This window comes from Odontesthes bonariensis, chromosome 15, assembly GCF_027942865.1.
Source record: "Odontesthes bonariensis isolate fOdoBon6 chromosome 15, fOdoBon6.hap1, whole genome shotgun sequence".
NCBI lineage: Eukaryota > Metazoa > Chordata > Actinopteri > Atheriniformes > Atherinopsidae > Odontesthes > Odontesthes bonariensis.
The window spans coordinates 34,085,682-34,101,346 of NC_134520.1; the positions used below are offsets into that span (position 1 = coordinate 34,085,682).

Here is a 15,665-nt window from a genome sequence, read left to right on the forward strand (position 1 = left end):
GAGGAGGAGAAAGAGGAGGAGGAGGAAGAGGAGTGTGCCGATCAGAAGAAGATGATGATGATGATGGTGTGAGTCAGACAGCGGAGGATTCAGGATGCTCACAACTGCTCCGGACTTGACAAACCCCGCACAGATCCACAGAGAGGAACCCGAAGGACCCGCAGAGCCTCGGTGAGTCCGCAGAGATCGCATCCTCCCCGGCCACACCGCCGACGCTCACACCGCCAGCCACGCACCGTCATCCGGGTAAGGTTCGGTAAATGGGTCGGTGTGGTTTCACCGTCTGGCTCGGTGCTGGACTGTCTCTCTCACCACCGCATGCATGTATGTGTGTGTGTGCGCGCATGTTTATGTAATGGGAAGGGGGTGCACGTGTCCAGCTGCGCGCGTGCTCCAGCCACCATCTGAGTGTGGTCACACAGATTAACATGATGTGAGGAGATAATGAGACTGTGGAGCTGCAGCTGACTGAAAGCGGAACAAAGCAGCAGGTCGGTGCGTGTGTGCGCGCGCGCGTGTATGTGTGTGCTGTGTAAATACCGTCACCACAACACAAATGTTACAGCTTCTTTTGAGTATTATAACAATGTTACAGCCAGCTGTGGAAGAGGAATGATTTAAAAGAAAGTTAGAAATAAAACAAAATGCTTTCAGAAAAATGTTCCAGCATCTCAGAATTTATCCTGCTGTGCTGCTTCGTTGTAGTTGCTAATAAAGTAAAAGTTCTGCATCGAAAAGCTTTGTTTGAGTCGGAACATTTGAACTCGAGGGATTAAAAGTAAATGCAGAAAAATGCAGTGCGAGCTGTGGTCCTTAACATTCAGACCGGCTGATCGATCGTGTTCACAGCAACAGTCGGCTTGAATCATCCATCATCCTCCACTAAAAGGAAGTTGGGTCACTGGGGCAACAGGTTCAGGAGGGAAACCCAGCGACGCTCTCCAGTTACCCCTGGGGGATCCCGAGGTGTTCCCAGGCCGGAGGGGGATATAACATCCCTAGGTCTGCCCCGGGCCTCCTCCCAACGAGACATGCTTAGCAAACCTCCAAAGGGAGGCGACCAGGAGGCGTCCGGACCAGAGGAACCTCAGCCGACTGCTTCCTATGTGGAGGAGCAGCGGCTCCCTCCAAAAGGTGGAGCTCCTCCATCTATATCTAAGGCTGAGCCCAGCCAACCTCTGAGGGAAACCTGTTTTAGATGCTCGTAGCCACGACTTCATTCTTTCAGACGACCACAGGTGGAGCAGTAAATCAGAAGCTTCGCCATTCAGCTGAACTACATCTCTACCAGAAGAATAGCATCCTCGCTACGACTGACGAAGCCCCAATCTGTCCGTCCATCTCACGTTCCAACTGGCCATCACTTCTGAAACTGCATCTTAAAGGGATAGTTCGCCTCTTTTGACATGAAGCTGTATGACATCCAATATTAAGGCCTCAGTATGCTTCTCCATGGTCACGGAGAGGCTCTCCGTCCTTTCGAAGCTCTCCGTCAGGCTGTCTGATACGAAAGGCAGTTCACCTCCCGATCAGTAGGCGTCGCTACGTTAAACGACCCAATCTCGCGACGACGCTTGTTGATGTTGAAATGCAAATAATTTTGACCAAATGTTGCCCGGCACACAGTAAACTCTTTCAGAAATGGCGGTTGTTGTTGTTCTGAGAGGAAGGAGCTAAACCGGGAAAGTGATTCCGGAAATGGTGTTGTTAGCCGACCAATCACAACCCTTGCGTTCTCCGCGAGTCTCCGCCTCCTCGACGGATAGATAGGAAGAGCGTCTCCGGGAGGGTCTCCGTAGACGACCGTAAATCAGCCTTTAGCAACATCCAACAGAGTAATACATTTGCATCACAAAATCGTTCTCCAGGAAAAAGTCAGATACAAAGGCAGAGAAAATAGCACCAAGAGATTGTGAGGTCTGACTTTTTCCTGGGGAACCATTTTGTGATGCAAATGTATTACTCTGTTGAACGCATATTGTTTTGAGAGGCAAAACGCTTTATTTTTTAAACCCCAGCCAACTAGCCGGACTACCTTCATCAACACCAAAACGAGGCTGGAACTCTGCTCACAGGACGCAGCAGGGGGTAAGAAGATGTTCATATATGATGTTGCTGATATGGGATGTCATACAGCTTCATGTCAAAAGAGGCGAACTATCCCTTTAAGCTCCAGTGCACGCTGGAGGTCACGGCTCGAAGACGCCAAAAAAGAACCACCTCATCTGCAAAAAGGCAGAGATGCAACCCTAAGGTTCCCAAACCAGGCGACCCCCTCTCTCCAGCTACGCCAACACTTCCCATAAACACCTCAAAGGATCCGACACACGGCCCAGCCCAGGTGGGGGCACCGAAATCAGTGCTGGGATTTCCTCTGAATCAACAGTTTATATCCAGAACATGCAGTGGGTTCCATCATCCTGTAACTATGGTGGGCCAGAAGGGACAAACCATTGGGCCTTTAGCCTTTTCCTTCATAGACTAGTTGTATTCTGGCAATTCAAAAGTGGAGAGAAGCTAATGAGTGCATAAGAAGGGAGGCCGGAGGGATGAGAGGAAGCCAAAGTTAGCATCCATGTGGAGCGAGGGAACCGAAGACCAACCGATGCTAACCAAAACTACCTGGAGAACACAAAGAGCCAACAGTTGCCATTTTATTTTATTTCTCCAAACGTTGGCTGTGTGAGGACACTCAGTGCTACTTCTTTATGCTGGTTTGGTGTGTAACACCCCCTAAAAACAGATGTTAGCTCTAGTTTTTAGGTATTTCTTTAGTGTCAAACGTCAGGAAAAGAGGCGATAATCAGCTCTATGGATGGATGAAACATTCAGGTCCTCCCTCCCTGCACCGTTTGAGAAAATGAAACCCAGAGAGGAGAAACTGTCTCTGAGACGCTGCAGCAGCTTGCTGTTGCAGCCTCAGTGTGAGTGGGTGTGTTACATCTGTCGGCTGTTTGTGTCTCATTTTACAAGATTAGAATGTTACATAACTTGTGCTCATTTTTTATTTTTTTTGTCCTATAAATAAGCCGTTAATTAGTTGCCTGATATATCCTGCTGTCTGGGACTAGATTTTTCATCATAAAGTATACATTTTAAAGCCTTCTTTCTGTTTCCCTCCAGGCAAACAGACTTTCTGAAGGTCTTTCAGAGTTCTTCTTTGGACATTTTCTGTTTTTTTTTCACTCATTTTCAATCCAGTCCTTGTTGCTGACCACTTAACTCTGACCTGTGAATCATTCAGGCAGAAAAAAAGGCTCCTAACTTGTTGTTTCTGTTGTTTTCTGATTGTATGCTGATGTGAAAGAGTCTGGATGCAGCCTTCATTTCTTTCTGTTTCCTTTCAAGCAGCCAGACTTTCATCTAATCTTTTAAAGTGTTCTGATCAACAGTTCTACAGCTTTCTGAAGGTTTTTCAGAGTTTTTCTTTGGACATTTTCTGTTTTTTTCTCTCATTTTCAGTCCATTACTTCTTCATTAAGCCACTTAACTCTGAGCTATGAACCATTCAGGCAGGAAAAAGGCTCCTAACTCAAGGGATGAACCAGTGTTGTGTCCACACAGAACAGACAACTTAGCAAAGAAGCCATTTTAAACTGGATCTTTAGGCACTTTGTTCCCAGCAGCCTGTCACAGAGACACATCATTTGTTCCCATTTCTTTAGCTGCATCTGTGAAAAACAGCTTCATAGTTTCAACTTTTTTGTACATTTACGTTTAAAACTGCTTTCAGTTACCAAAAGAGTCAAATTAATATAAGAAATTCAGTTTAAAAAAAATCCTAATCCCAAAATAATGAACGTTATCACGTCTAAAAGTAGAAAAAAACAGACAATAATAAGAATTATGTGTTATACAACATCAAGAAAAAGTAAATAAGATTCCATTTAAAGCTTAAAAAATGAATATAAGATATAATCTAATGACTAATTATGGAACAATTAATATAAATGAAATGATTAAACTGCTTTATGCCACCAGAAATGAATAATCTAGAAGCTCTTTGTGGGTTTTAGACTGGAATTAAGATTTGTTCCCATTTCTTTAGCTGCATGTGTGAAAAACAGCAAAGATAACACAGTGTGACAGACAGAAAACAGGATTTCTGCAGCAACAAGGTGATTCCCAAAGAGCTGTTAGCTGAAAACTTGGCATATCTCAGCATGGTGTGCAGTGTGTCCTTAAAACATTTGAGGAAACTGGACAAGTGGAGGACAAAAGAAGAAGTGTCAGGCCTAAAGAACTATCTACAGCAGATGAACAGGATCTGAAAGTGATGTCCTTAAGAAAGAGGAAAACATCCAGCAAAGACCTGACACAGGAGCTGAGAGATGCATCTGGACCTTCAGCTGATCCATCTGCTGTTGGCCCAAGCCTCATCAGAAATGGGCTCCATGGAAGGATCACCTGTAATCTTTTTCAGAAACAGTTAAAGATGCATTGAGTGAGTTCAGTCAGTTTGTGCAGAGAAAACTCCTGCTGTCTCTCTGCCTCCTTCCCGTCAGAATCGATGCTCAGGCGTCTCCCTCGATGATGGAGATCCAAAATGTCAAAATGTCTATTTTCATAGAATAGAATAGAAAAAATACTTTATTCATCCCCCAATGGGGGAAATTCAAATTAGTCAAGTAGCTCAAAAAAAAATTATTAATATTTACAATGATTGTATATTAACAACAACAATAATAATACCAATTCTAATAAAAAATACTACTACTAACTAATAATAATAATAATAATAATAATGATAATAAATGACTAAATAAAAAAATAAAATAAAAATAAAAAAATCAATCAATTTGAGAAGAACTCACTGTTAAAAAGCCTTCTGGCTGTGGGAACAAAGGACCATGCAGATGATTTGCGTTTTTCTCTCAGACTCAGAGACATAAACACACATTAATGAGACGTATTAGCAGGCTGAAACAGATCGGAATGATAACGCTTCAAATATATTTTGTTCAGAATAGTTTAAGCTATTTTTTTATAGTTCCTTCACGTCGCTTCATTGATTTTTTTTTAAAGGCTTGCGTCTGTAACTGTGACGTTGATTCAACCTCGTGTTGCACTTCTTCTTCCCTGCAGCCACACGTCAGGTCTTTTGTCTTTAGATCCGTGTCTGCAGCTTTTTTTAATTATTTTTTTATACTTTATTTAAACAGAAATAAGTATACAACAAACAAACGAATGAAGTATACAATATAACATGACAGTTAGGTAAACAAACAACCAACCAGGGGTGAAAACATGCAAAGATGTACATATAGAAATTGTCCTTAGAGCCTTTTCATGAGTAAACTCTGTTATTGATGTAAAATATAATTCTTTAAAATAAATAAATAAAAATAAAACTTTAATAAAATGGGGAAAATATGGCGTCTTATTAGCAAATTTCCATTTATGAATAGAAAATTAAGCAAAAAGAAGTTTATTATAAAAAAAAAAACATTTAACATCTTTTCTGGGGAAGCTATAGAAACAAAATTAAACATTTTCCCAGCATAAGGTCCTGATCCGTGTCTGCAGCTCCGGAGCTGCGGTGTTTTCCCTCCTGCCCGCCCGCGCACAGGAAATGACGTCAGGTGATGTGGGCAGCCGAGTAACCACGGTAACGGCCCTTCTGGTGATGACATGTTTGCGCATGAGTCTCTGCAATCCGTCTCTGTCACTGCCGTCTCTCCTCCGAGCTTTGTAACCACGACAACCGGACAACGCACACACTAACGCGCACGCGCACACGCGCACGCTACATTGTGAGGCTGCCACGGTTATGTCAGCAAACACAAGGGATGCTTTCAGGAGGCAGGCGTGCGTTTGTGCGTGTGCCACTCTGCATGGAGGACAGTTAACGAGCGGCTGATTGGTCGCTGGTGCGAGTCTGCTGGGCAGATAAGGAGGCGGTGACGTCAGTCAGGAGGAGAAGCCCCCCTGGTTCCATTAGCCTGGTGTAAATATGATGCTAATGAAAAAAACAACTCATGAGATTTACTTAAGAAACCCTTTGTAAGTATTTGCACTCAAATGATTTAAGTAATATTTAATGCTGCAACATCAAGTAAATTTTACTGATCATAAAGCATAACAGTTGTGAAGATATTAAGTAATATTTACTTAATTACATCTAAGTTTCAACTTGTATTTATTTAAACAAATTAAGTAAAGTCTACTTGTTTTTCATAATTCTTACTCTTCCCCCATAAATTCATGTGTTTCGTTAATAAAATGTTTAATTTGACTTAAGAAGCTCTAGTTCTTACTGAATCTTAAAAATACAAGGTACAAATTATGACAGTTACTCTAATAGAGTTTACTTCTTTTTTCAGTGTGGGAATGCTTTAATCAAAGTAAAAGAAAACTTTGAAATGCACAAAGTAGGATGCTGAAATGGACCTCCACCCGCCTCCCTTCCAGCAGCTTTACTTTGCTCTCTGCTTCCAACAGTTAAAGTCTTAAAACTGAGTTTAAACTAATTGGTTTGTGTAGCCACCTCCACCTGTGATGCAGCTGCATGTTAAACTGATGCACGTATGTTGAAACAAGGGCTGGGCGAGTTAACTCGTTATTATCGTGTAAATTCGTTAATTATTTAACGCCGATAAATATTTTATTCATTAACGCAGGTTTTATTTTTTTCGGGGGGCTTTTGTGCCTTTAATGGATAGGAAAGTTCAGAGAGACAGGAAGCAGGGGGCAGAGAGAGGGGGAACAACATGCAGCACAGGGCCGTCCGATGCAGGACTCGAACCGCGGTCAGCTGCAGTGAGGACTATAGCCTCTGTACATGGGGCGCCTGCTCAACCCACTACGCCACCGACCACCCCTGTTTTATTATTTATGTTATTATTGTAAAAGTCTGTTGCTCACAGGCTTTTATTTTGTAACAGTCTGTTGCTCACAGGCTTTTATTTTGTAACAGTCTGTTGCTCACAGGCTTTTATTCTGTAAAAGTCTGTTGCTGTCTGCTGTGGAACAGGAAAAGAAAGTAATCGGCGGATCCACCAAACATGGAGAAGGGTACGGAACTTTTACTCGGCCATTTTCATTTTAAAGTTCTTCCAGACGGCGGAGTCGACAGAACCAAAGTCATCTGTAAACACTGCCAAGTTGAATTGTCTTCTCAGCGTAGTAGTTCCAGTCTAAAATATCACTTAAAGGCAAAACACACAACTGATAGCAGCAAGTCATTCAAGGAAACAGACAGTGGAGCGAGGCTTCTACATAAAAACTACAGAAAGATGCTGATGTTAAAAGTGTGTTTGCACAACAAATGTTATGGCACTTTCATTCATATGGCAGCACATTTAAAATAAAGCTAAATGCTAAAAGCTATACACTACTTTTGGATTCATTTTTGGATTCTGCGTACAAATGCGATTAATCGTGATTAATCAGGGAAATCATGTGATTAAGTAGATTAAACATTTTAATCGTTGCCCAGCCCTAGTTGAAACGTGTCCGAAGCTCCAAGGCTGAACTGATCAGCTATAAGGAATGAAAAAGATAGATACTATTATGCCCTTTTTTTCCCACAAGCTGACATCATTTCCTGATGTTAAGTGACATTTCTGTGACGTCCTTTGATCAAATTACCACAGAAATACAGAACAGCTGCTCCTTTTTCCACCATGAATCCACCCTTTTGGGGCATTGAGCCTTTTTCACTTCACTCCCTTTCTTCTGCCAGATCAGCCTTTTTTAAGATCAATACAACTCAATATCCCTTGAAGCATTTTATTACCATAAAACAGAAATCTCAGACTAATGGATAGAAAAACTCTTGATGGGCAGTTTTACCCTCAAACACTCACAAAGTAACTTTCTTCATCAAATATCAGCTCCATAAAACCTGGGCTTCACTTTCACACCATTCCTCCGTTTTGTTCAACTTTTGAGTGAATGACATTAAAGGGGAAGTTCGTTTTTTTTTTTTAAACCTGGACCTTATTTCTGGCATAAAATACGTTCATCTACTCACCGATAACAGTTTGGTGAAAGTCGGCGTCCATCTGAAGATATTTAGATCACTGGAGATCGGCGTATATCCATATAATGGGAGAGAACAGGGCAGAGACAATACAGCCTCTAAATAAGGCATTATTTGTCTTTATTTCACCAATACTTTAAGACCAATGAATGAATGAACGCGTACTATTGCACTGTTAGCTCAGAGCTGCTGTGTTGTTGTTATCGGGGGGCTCATAGGAAGCTTTCTACACACGCTGTTATGAACATGGGGTTTGGCGCCATGTTTTTAGTTTTGTGTTTTATCATGTTTTAGTTTCTCATGCCTTGGTGTTTAGTCTTTAGTTTTCTAGCTCATGTTTAGTTTCAGTTTTGCCATAGTTTTCTCCACAGTTTCTCTTTCCTCAGTCACCATGTTCAGGTCATTAGTTTCACTCACGTCACCTGCACTCATTCACTCATCAGTCCCAACAGTACTTAGGTTCCCTGTTTTCTCTCAGTCATTGTGAGATCCTTGCGGCTTGCACATTCACCGTTCGCGCCACGCCAAGTTCCGTTAAGTTACGTTATGTTAAGTTACGTTAAGTTGCGTTAAGTTACGTTAAGTTGCATTAAGCTGCATTAAGTTACGTTATGTTAAGTTATGTCACGTTAATTTACGTTGAGTTGCGTTGAATTACGTTAAGTTACATTAAGTTAAGTTACGTTAATTTACATTGAGTTGCGTTGAGTTACGTTAAGTTAAGTTATGTTAAGTTACGTTAAGTTACGTTAAGTTAAGTCTTTTATTTTCCCATGATCATGTTTTGTTTTCATAGCTTGTTCTTCTCATCCGGCTCAGCCGCGCCTTATGTTATGTTAACCTTGTTCTGTTTTTGTGAAAATAAATCAAGCCTTGTTTTTGAAGTCCGCATTCGTGTCCTTGCCTCGCATCCACGAAACATAACACACGCGTCTACTGGGATTGACGTCATCGACGCGTGCCGCAGCATCTCTACACGGAATTTGCTACTTTTTTGCAAATTGCCATGTAGCAAATTGCTATGTTGCACATAACGAGCAGCAGCAAACTCAGTGTGAAGTTAGCCGACCGTCACAGAGCACGGAGTGAATGAGCTGTGCTGCAGCGGCACGCGTTGATGACATCATCCCAGTAGACGAGTGTGTAGAAAGCCCCCGATAACAACAACACGGCAGCTCTGAGCTAACAGTGCAATAGTACGCGTTCATTCATTCATTGGTCCTAAAGTATTGGTGAAATAAAGACAGATAATGCCTTATTTAGAGGCTGTGTTGTCTCTGCCCTGTTCTCTCCTGTTATATGGATATACGCCGATCTCCAGTGATCTAAATATCTTCAGAAGGACGCCGACTTTCACCAAACTGTTATCGGTGAGTAGATGAATGCCAGAAATAAAGTCCAGGTTTAAAAAAAACAAACTTCCCCTTTATGAACTGTTGTATGAAAGGTGCATTCTTTGAATGGGAAATTTGGTTTCCTAATCTCTGATTCGAGAGGGAAAACAAAGAACGTCTATTAGAAGTCAAATTTTCCTCGTCAGGGTATGAAGCATCAAACAAACACATGGCCGAAGCTCATTTTTATCTCAAGTTATACCCGAACACCCAAACATGTGCTCTGAAGTACAGAAAAAAAGAACAACTTTTATGACATCAGTGCTTTTAATGCTGAACTCTGTAACAACTCGTCTTAGTTTGTTCTTTTATCCCCGATGGTTGAACGTTTCTTACAATTTGCTTCAGAGAAAGCGGTCGATTTTTTCATCAATGCACATTATCTGTGGTCGGATTCTGATGCCCCCGCGGTGCTCAAACTGAGAGCAGAGGCCTCTTTTGGTGTCATTCTGGATCTCTTTGTTGCCCCTTTGTCAACTTTGTGTGAAGATAATTATATGAGAATGAAAGTAAAGACAAAGAAAGGAATCTTCTATGATTTACATGCAATGACCTCAGTTTACAGGGTAAATGAAGGGTCAAGTTTAGGAGAAGTTCCATGTGGAGAACATGGAACATAATGAACTCTATATGAATTCACAAACTCTGTGAATCAAAGAGTTATTTGAAGAGTAAGCTCTGTGAAATGATGGATTTCACATCCTCTTGTCCTCCTGTCCTCTTGTCGTCCCGTCTCCAGTGTACAGGTGATTGATCCAGAGCGGCAGGTGGACTTCAGCTCCCAGAATGCCTGAGCAGAGCAACGACTACCGGGTGGTGGTGTTCGGAGCCGGCGGGGTGGGGAAGAGCTCGCTCGTTCTTCGGTTTGTCAAAGGCACCTTCAGAGACACCTACATCCCCACGGTGGAGGACACCTACACACAGGTGGGACACCAGCTGATGCCTAACTTACATGCTGATCTGAAGGAGTCATGAACGAAGAAAATTGTACTCAAGTAAAAGTAAAAAGTATTCATCCAAATAATTACTTGAGTAAGAGTAAAAAAGGTGAAAAAACTACTCAAGTACTGAGTAACTGTTGAGTAACGTCTGATTTATTTGTTAACACAAGCATTCAATCAGACAGACAAAACTACTAAATAATTATCTTTAGGCAAATTAGAGTTCATCCAATTGATAAAATAAATTAAAATGAATGAATTAATTACAAAATAGCTTAAATAAAAATAATCCAGGTAAATTCAAGTACTTCAATAAAAAATAAAAGAGACTTAGGAAATGTTTAAAACATATGTAACCCATATGTAACCTAAAAAACAAACATTCACCTATCCATGGGGGGAAAAACGAGTTTAGGAAACTTAGCGCTACATGTTTCCTCAAGTTAGACGTTGAGTTTCTGCTGAAATGTGCGTTTGTTTTGGTTGACACAGAAGACACATAATGTAGCTGCTGTTTCTCACTCTTTGTAAGGTAAACATGCTTTCAGTATGAGGCCTCGTCTGCGTCTTCATTTCCCACCGTTGGTTCTGACATTTTTCATCTGTTTCTTTGTTTGTTTGCTACGACTGCTAATGCTAAAGCTAACCCGTCCCGCCGCTGAGATCGAGTATGGTCACGTGACCAGACTGCACGGCTGCGTCTGATTGGTGGAACACAGTCAGGTGGTAGAGCCTTTGGCGGAAGTCTCTCTCTCTGTCAGAATAAAACATTAAAATGAGGCGTACGCGGGGGATAAAAATAATGAGGCGTAGAATACCAAAGAGGTAAGAAAAAAAGTAACCAGCTCATTGTAGCCTAATGTAGCGGAGTAAGAGGACAGTTTCTGCTGCACACATCTACTCAAGGAAAAGTAAAAAGTATAGAGATTTTAAACTACTCCTAGAAGGATAATGTTTTCAAAAACATACTCAAGTAAATGTAACTCATTACTACCCACCTCTGGCTGTATGTCATAATAATTTAGAGCAGCGGTCTCAAACTGATCCGTGAAAGGGCCGGTGTGGCTGCAGGTTTCTGTTCCAACCCTGCAGCAGCACAGCTGACTTGTTTCATTCAATCAACTGAACTGGTTAAGACCTCGGCTGTGTTGGAAACCGCATACTTCTCCTACTTACTTTTTTAGTTAGTATGCGAGTTTGAGTAAGCGAGAAGTTCCCAGATGCATACTAGATTCTCCTAAATGTTGGGTATGCATCATGAGGTTACTACTCATACTCAAACTACCCAAGATGCAACGTAACGTGACGTCGCCGATCGTCATTTCCTGTCAAAACGGCAGTTTCAAGCTAGCTACAACGAGGGTAGGTTCACTTCCTGTTTTCAAAACAAAAGCACCAATTGTATCGTAATGGCTTTCCCTATGATAAAAGGCAACGGGTATTTTATTTTGTGAAAATAACCGGAAGTGCGTTGCTCACTGCGGCTAGCTTTAGTAGCGCCGAATTCGTGGGAACAAAATTGTAAACAGCCGGTATTTTGTCAGGTTTTCAACACGTTGGGGATCTAAACGACTACTTTCTCACCTGAAAATGTTTCAAATGTTGCTAAAGTTTACAGAGTTTAGAGCTTAAGGGAAATCAGCTTCAGGCCGGCTGATTTCGGAAACATTGATTGATTGAATGAAACCAGTCAGCTGTGCTGTTACAGGGTTGGAACAAGAACCTGCAGCCACACCGGCCCTTTAACGGATCAGTTTGAGACCCCTGATTTAGAATGATATAAGCTAACTTGATCTAGACTCTTGTACAGATCGTTGAGTGCCCAAGAGACACAGAACGACCACAGAGAGCCATAAAAGTACCCCACAGAAAAACAGCACAGTAAAGAGACTTAAAAAAAATCCTCGATGAGACATAAACAACCTTAAAGACAAAATATGGCCATAAATGTACAAATGCATTTCACAATAAGACTTAAAAAAACACAAACAGCAACCACAAAGAGACGATGAACGATGTTAAAGTGAGCCACAGAAAATAATCACAAATAGCCACATTTCTTCACCATAAAGACTTAGGTAAGCAGCTACAAAATGAACTGGATGTATCAACAAGTCTTTGTCGACACGGATGCATTGAAGAGTTTACAGTTTAAATCGGATTATTTGAACTCCCATGATGCCTTCTTATGGCGATTAAACCTGCGTAGCCCCCCAGAAACCCGGCGTCCCATTTAGACCCGGATTCCTGTTAACTCCTGAGTCGTATTGATTACTGTCTGTCGTCTCTGCAGGTGATCAGCTGTGATAAGAGCGTCTGCACGCTGCAGATCACCGACACGACAGGAAGTCACCAGTTTCCCGCCATGCAGCGTCTGTCCATCTCCAAAGGCCATGCCTTCATTCTGGTGTTCTCCATCACCAGCCGGCAGTCCCTGGAGGAGCTGAAACCCATCTACCAGCAGGTGACAGCCGCTGTGTGGTGTTTTTATTCTACTCGCTGCCTGTGATGCGTCGTGTTTCAGTCAGATCAATGAATGGAGACATGTTGCTGGTGGCCTCTGGTTTGCACAAAGGGAACTTTGCAGAAATGCTTCCTAAAGCCACAGATTCAGCATCGGCTCTCAGTGAGTCAGAGAAATGAGTCAGAGCTGCCTTCAATGCTTGTGACTCAGAGCTAAAAACGTCTCAGGTGTGTTCAAAGTTCAATAACACGAAAAGCATCGGCGACTGTAAAGCTAGATCTGTTTAAAAGTAAATGTTTTTAGTAGGGCTGGGCAACGATTAAAATGTTTAATCTAATTAATCACATGATTTCCCTGATTAATCACATTTGTACGCAGAATCCAAAAATGAATCCAAAAGTAGCGTATAGCTTTTAGCATTTAGTTTTATCTTAAATGTGCTGCCATATGAATGAAAGTGCCATAACATTTGTTGTGCAGACACACTTTTAACATCAGCATCTTTCTGTAGTTTTTATGTAGAAGCCTCGCTCCACTGTCTGTTTCCTTGAATGACTTGCTGCTATCAGTTGTGTGTTTTGCCTTTAAGTGATATTTTAGACTGGAACTACTACGCTGAGAAGACAATTCAACTTGGCAGTGTTTACAGATGACTTTGGTTCTGTCGACTCCGCCGTCTGGAAGAACTTTAAAATGAAAATGGCCGAGTAAAAGTTCCGTACCCTTCTCCATGTTTGGTGGATCCGCTGATTACTTTCTTTTCCTGTTCCACAGCAGACAGCAGCAGACTTTTACAAAATAAAAGCCTGTGAGCAGCAGACTTTTACAAAATAATAGCCTGTGAGCAGCAGACTTTTACAATAATAAAATAAAGAAGAAAAATATAAGTAAAAAATAAGAAAAAAACCTGCGTTAATGCGCGATAAAATATTTATCGGCGTTAAATAATTAACGAGGTAACGCGATAATAACGAGTTAACTCGCCCAGCCCTACTTTAAATGTATGTTAGGGATGTGGACGAGGACATTTCCTATATAAATATTTGTTCCTGCCACATCTGGGCTCCACAGAACAAACCTACGTAGCTTTAGAACTTGTTAAGTGACGCTCTAATATGATCCAACTGGTTCTAACTGCTGTGAACATCTCATCTTTGCAGATTTTGGCGATTAAGGGCAGCGTGGAGTCCATTCCCATCATGCTCGTGGGCAACAAGAGCGACGAGACGGGCCAGCGTGAGGTGCAGACGAAGGACGGCGAGGCTCAGGCCACCGCCTGGAAGTGCGCCTTCATGGAGACGTCGGCCAAGACGAACACGAACGTGAAGGAACTGTTCCAGGAGCTGCTGGCGCTGGAGAAGAAGAGGGACATGAGCCTGAGCATCGACGGGAAACGGTCGGGGAAACAGAAACGAGCCGACAAGCTGAAGGGGAAGTGCAGCATCATGTAGAGCGAGCAGCGGCTCGCTGTGGACTTCTTCTTCTTCTGTGGTGGCCCGTCCGTTGGAGCCCGGTCGAACAAATGCACGACTGATAATGGAAACTGGAACATTCACACCGGGCCTGAACTGGATTGTGTTTGTGTTCCTAAAATACGTGTACCGAAGCTAACTAACGAGGGCCGCCGTTAGCATTTTAACGAAGGAATAAACTCATTTTTATTCTGAATCCAGATACTAAAAGCAGATAAAACTAAAGCTGCAGTCTGATCCGGCAGTTTCTGTAACCTAACCGGTCCTGAGAATGTTTAAGGATGATATTACTCTGTGTTTTCCTTTGATAGTTGTAATGGAGTTATATGGCGTGCGCATTAATCTCCAGGCTTTATTAGCACTCCCCGGCCTTAAAGCTGCACCTAATTGATTGTAACTAACTCGTAGGCTTTTATTTCCCCCCCCCCCCGGGCATCAAGACAAGCAAGGCATCTTGGAACATGGCGGCACACATGTTTCTGTCATTTTAGCCATTTCTGTGACACGCTCCGCTCCCTCTCTGGGACCACCGGGAAAAAGCTTTCCAGTGTGGAACGTTTGGCTTATTTATGGACAGGAATGCAATGTAAAAATCCATAAATATGTTTTCCTTCATGTAGAATTGAGTAAAAAAATCTGATTCATTGTGTTTTCATTAGTCTTGAATGAGTAGTTTAGTTCTAAAGCTGCCCCTCCGCCCTGTTACTTCATCAGACCGGGGGGGCAAAGGGGCATCTTCATCTTTTCATGGCTGCCCTGGTTTGGGTGGAGGTTTTTAGTTGGCTGCAGTTCACCCCATCTGACACGCTGGACCTTTAAAGGAGAAGTTCGGGGGTTTTTTTGTTTTGTTTTTTTTAAACCTGGACCTTATTTCTGGCATAAAATACCTTCATCTACTCACCGATAACAGTTTGGTGAAAGTCAGTGTCCTTCTGAAGATATTTAGATCACTGGAGATCGGCGTATATCCATATAACGGGAGAGAACAGGGCAGAGACAATACAGCCTCTAAATAAGGCATTATCTGTCTTTATTTCACCAATACTTTAAGACCAATGAATGAATGAAGGCGCACTATTGCACTGTTAGCTCAGAGCTGCCCTGTTGGTGTTATTGGGGGAAGAAAATGATACAAGATCAATTATTCACAAACAAGTCGTAAAATGTAACTTAATATACTTTAATAAAGATAACTGTGAAAGCTTCATTTTATTGACAGAGACTTAAGTTTTGTTTGAAGAGAAACTTCTTCCACATACAGACAAAATGTAGGAGCCGATGGTCAGACAGCAGGGGGCGCTGCAGGTCAAATGATGTCAAAGCTGCTCTGATTATAGTGAATTAAAGTGAATGTGACGCTGAGATGGAGAGAATGTAAACAGAAGCTTCTTTAAAGGGGAACTCCGGGGC

The 15,665-nt window shown here is 42.1% G+C and overlaps 1 protein-coding gene across 1 annotated transcript; it reads left to right on the forward strand.

Annotated features, from left to right (window-relative positions):
* On the forward strand, positions 1–15,462 carry diras1a (DIRAS family, GTP-binding RAS-like 1a). The gene is made up of 4 exons (XM_075484485.1): positions 1–246; positions 10,118–10,302; positions 12,613–12,783; positions 13,944–15,462. The coding sequence occupies exons 2-4, from the start codon at positions 10,165–10,167 to the stop codon at positions 14,232–14,234; spliced, it is 600 nt and encodes a 199-aa protein (XP_075340600.1). The 5' UTR covers positions 1–246; positions 10,118–10,164; the 3' UTR covers positions 14,235–15,462.
* The last annotated feature ends 203 nt before the right edge of the window (positions 15,463–15,665 follow it).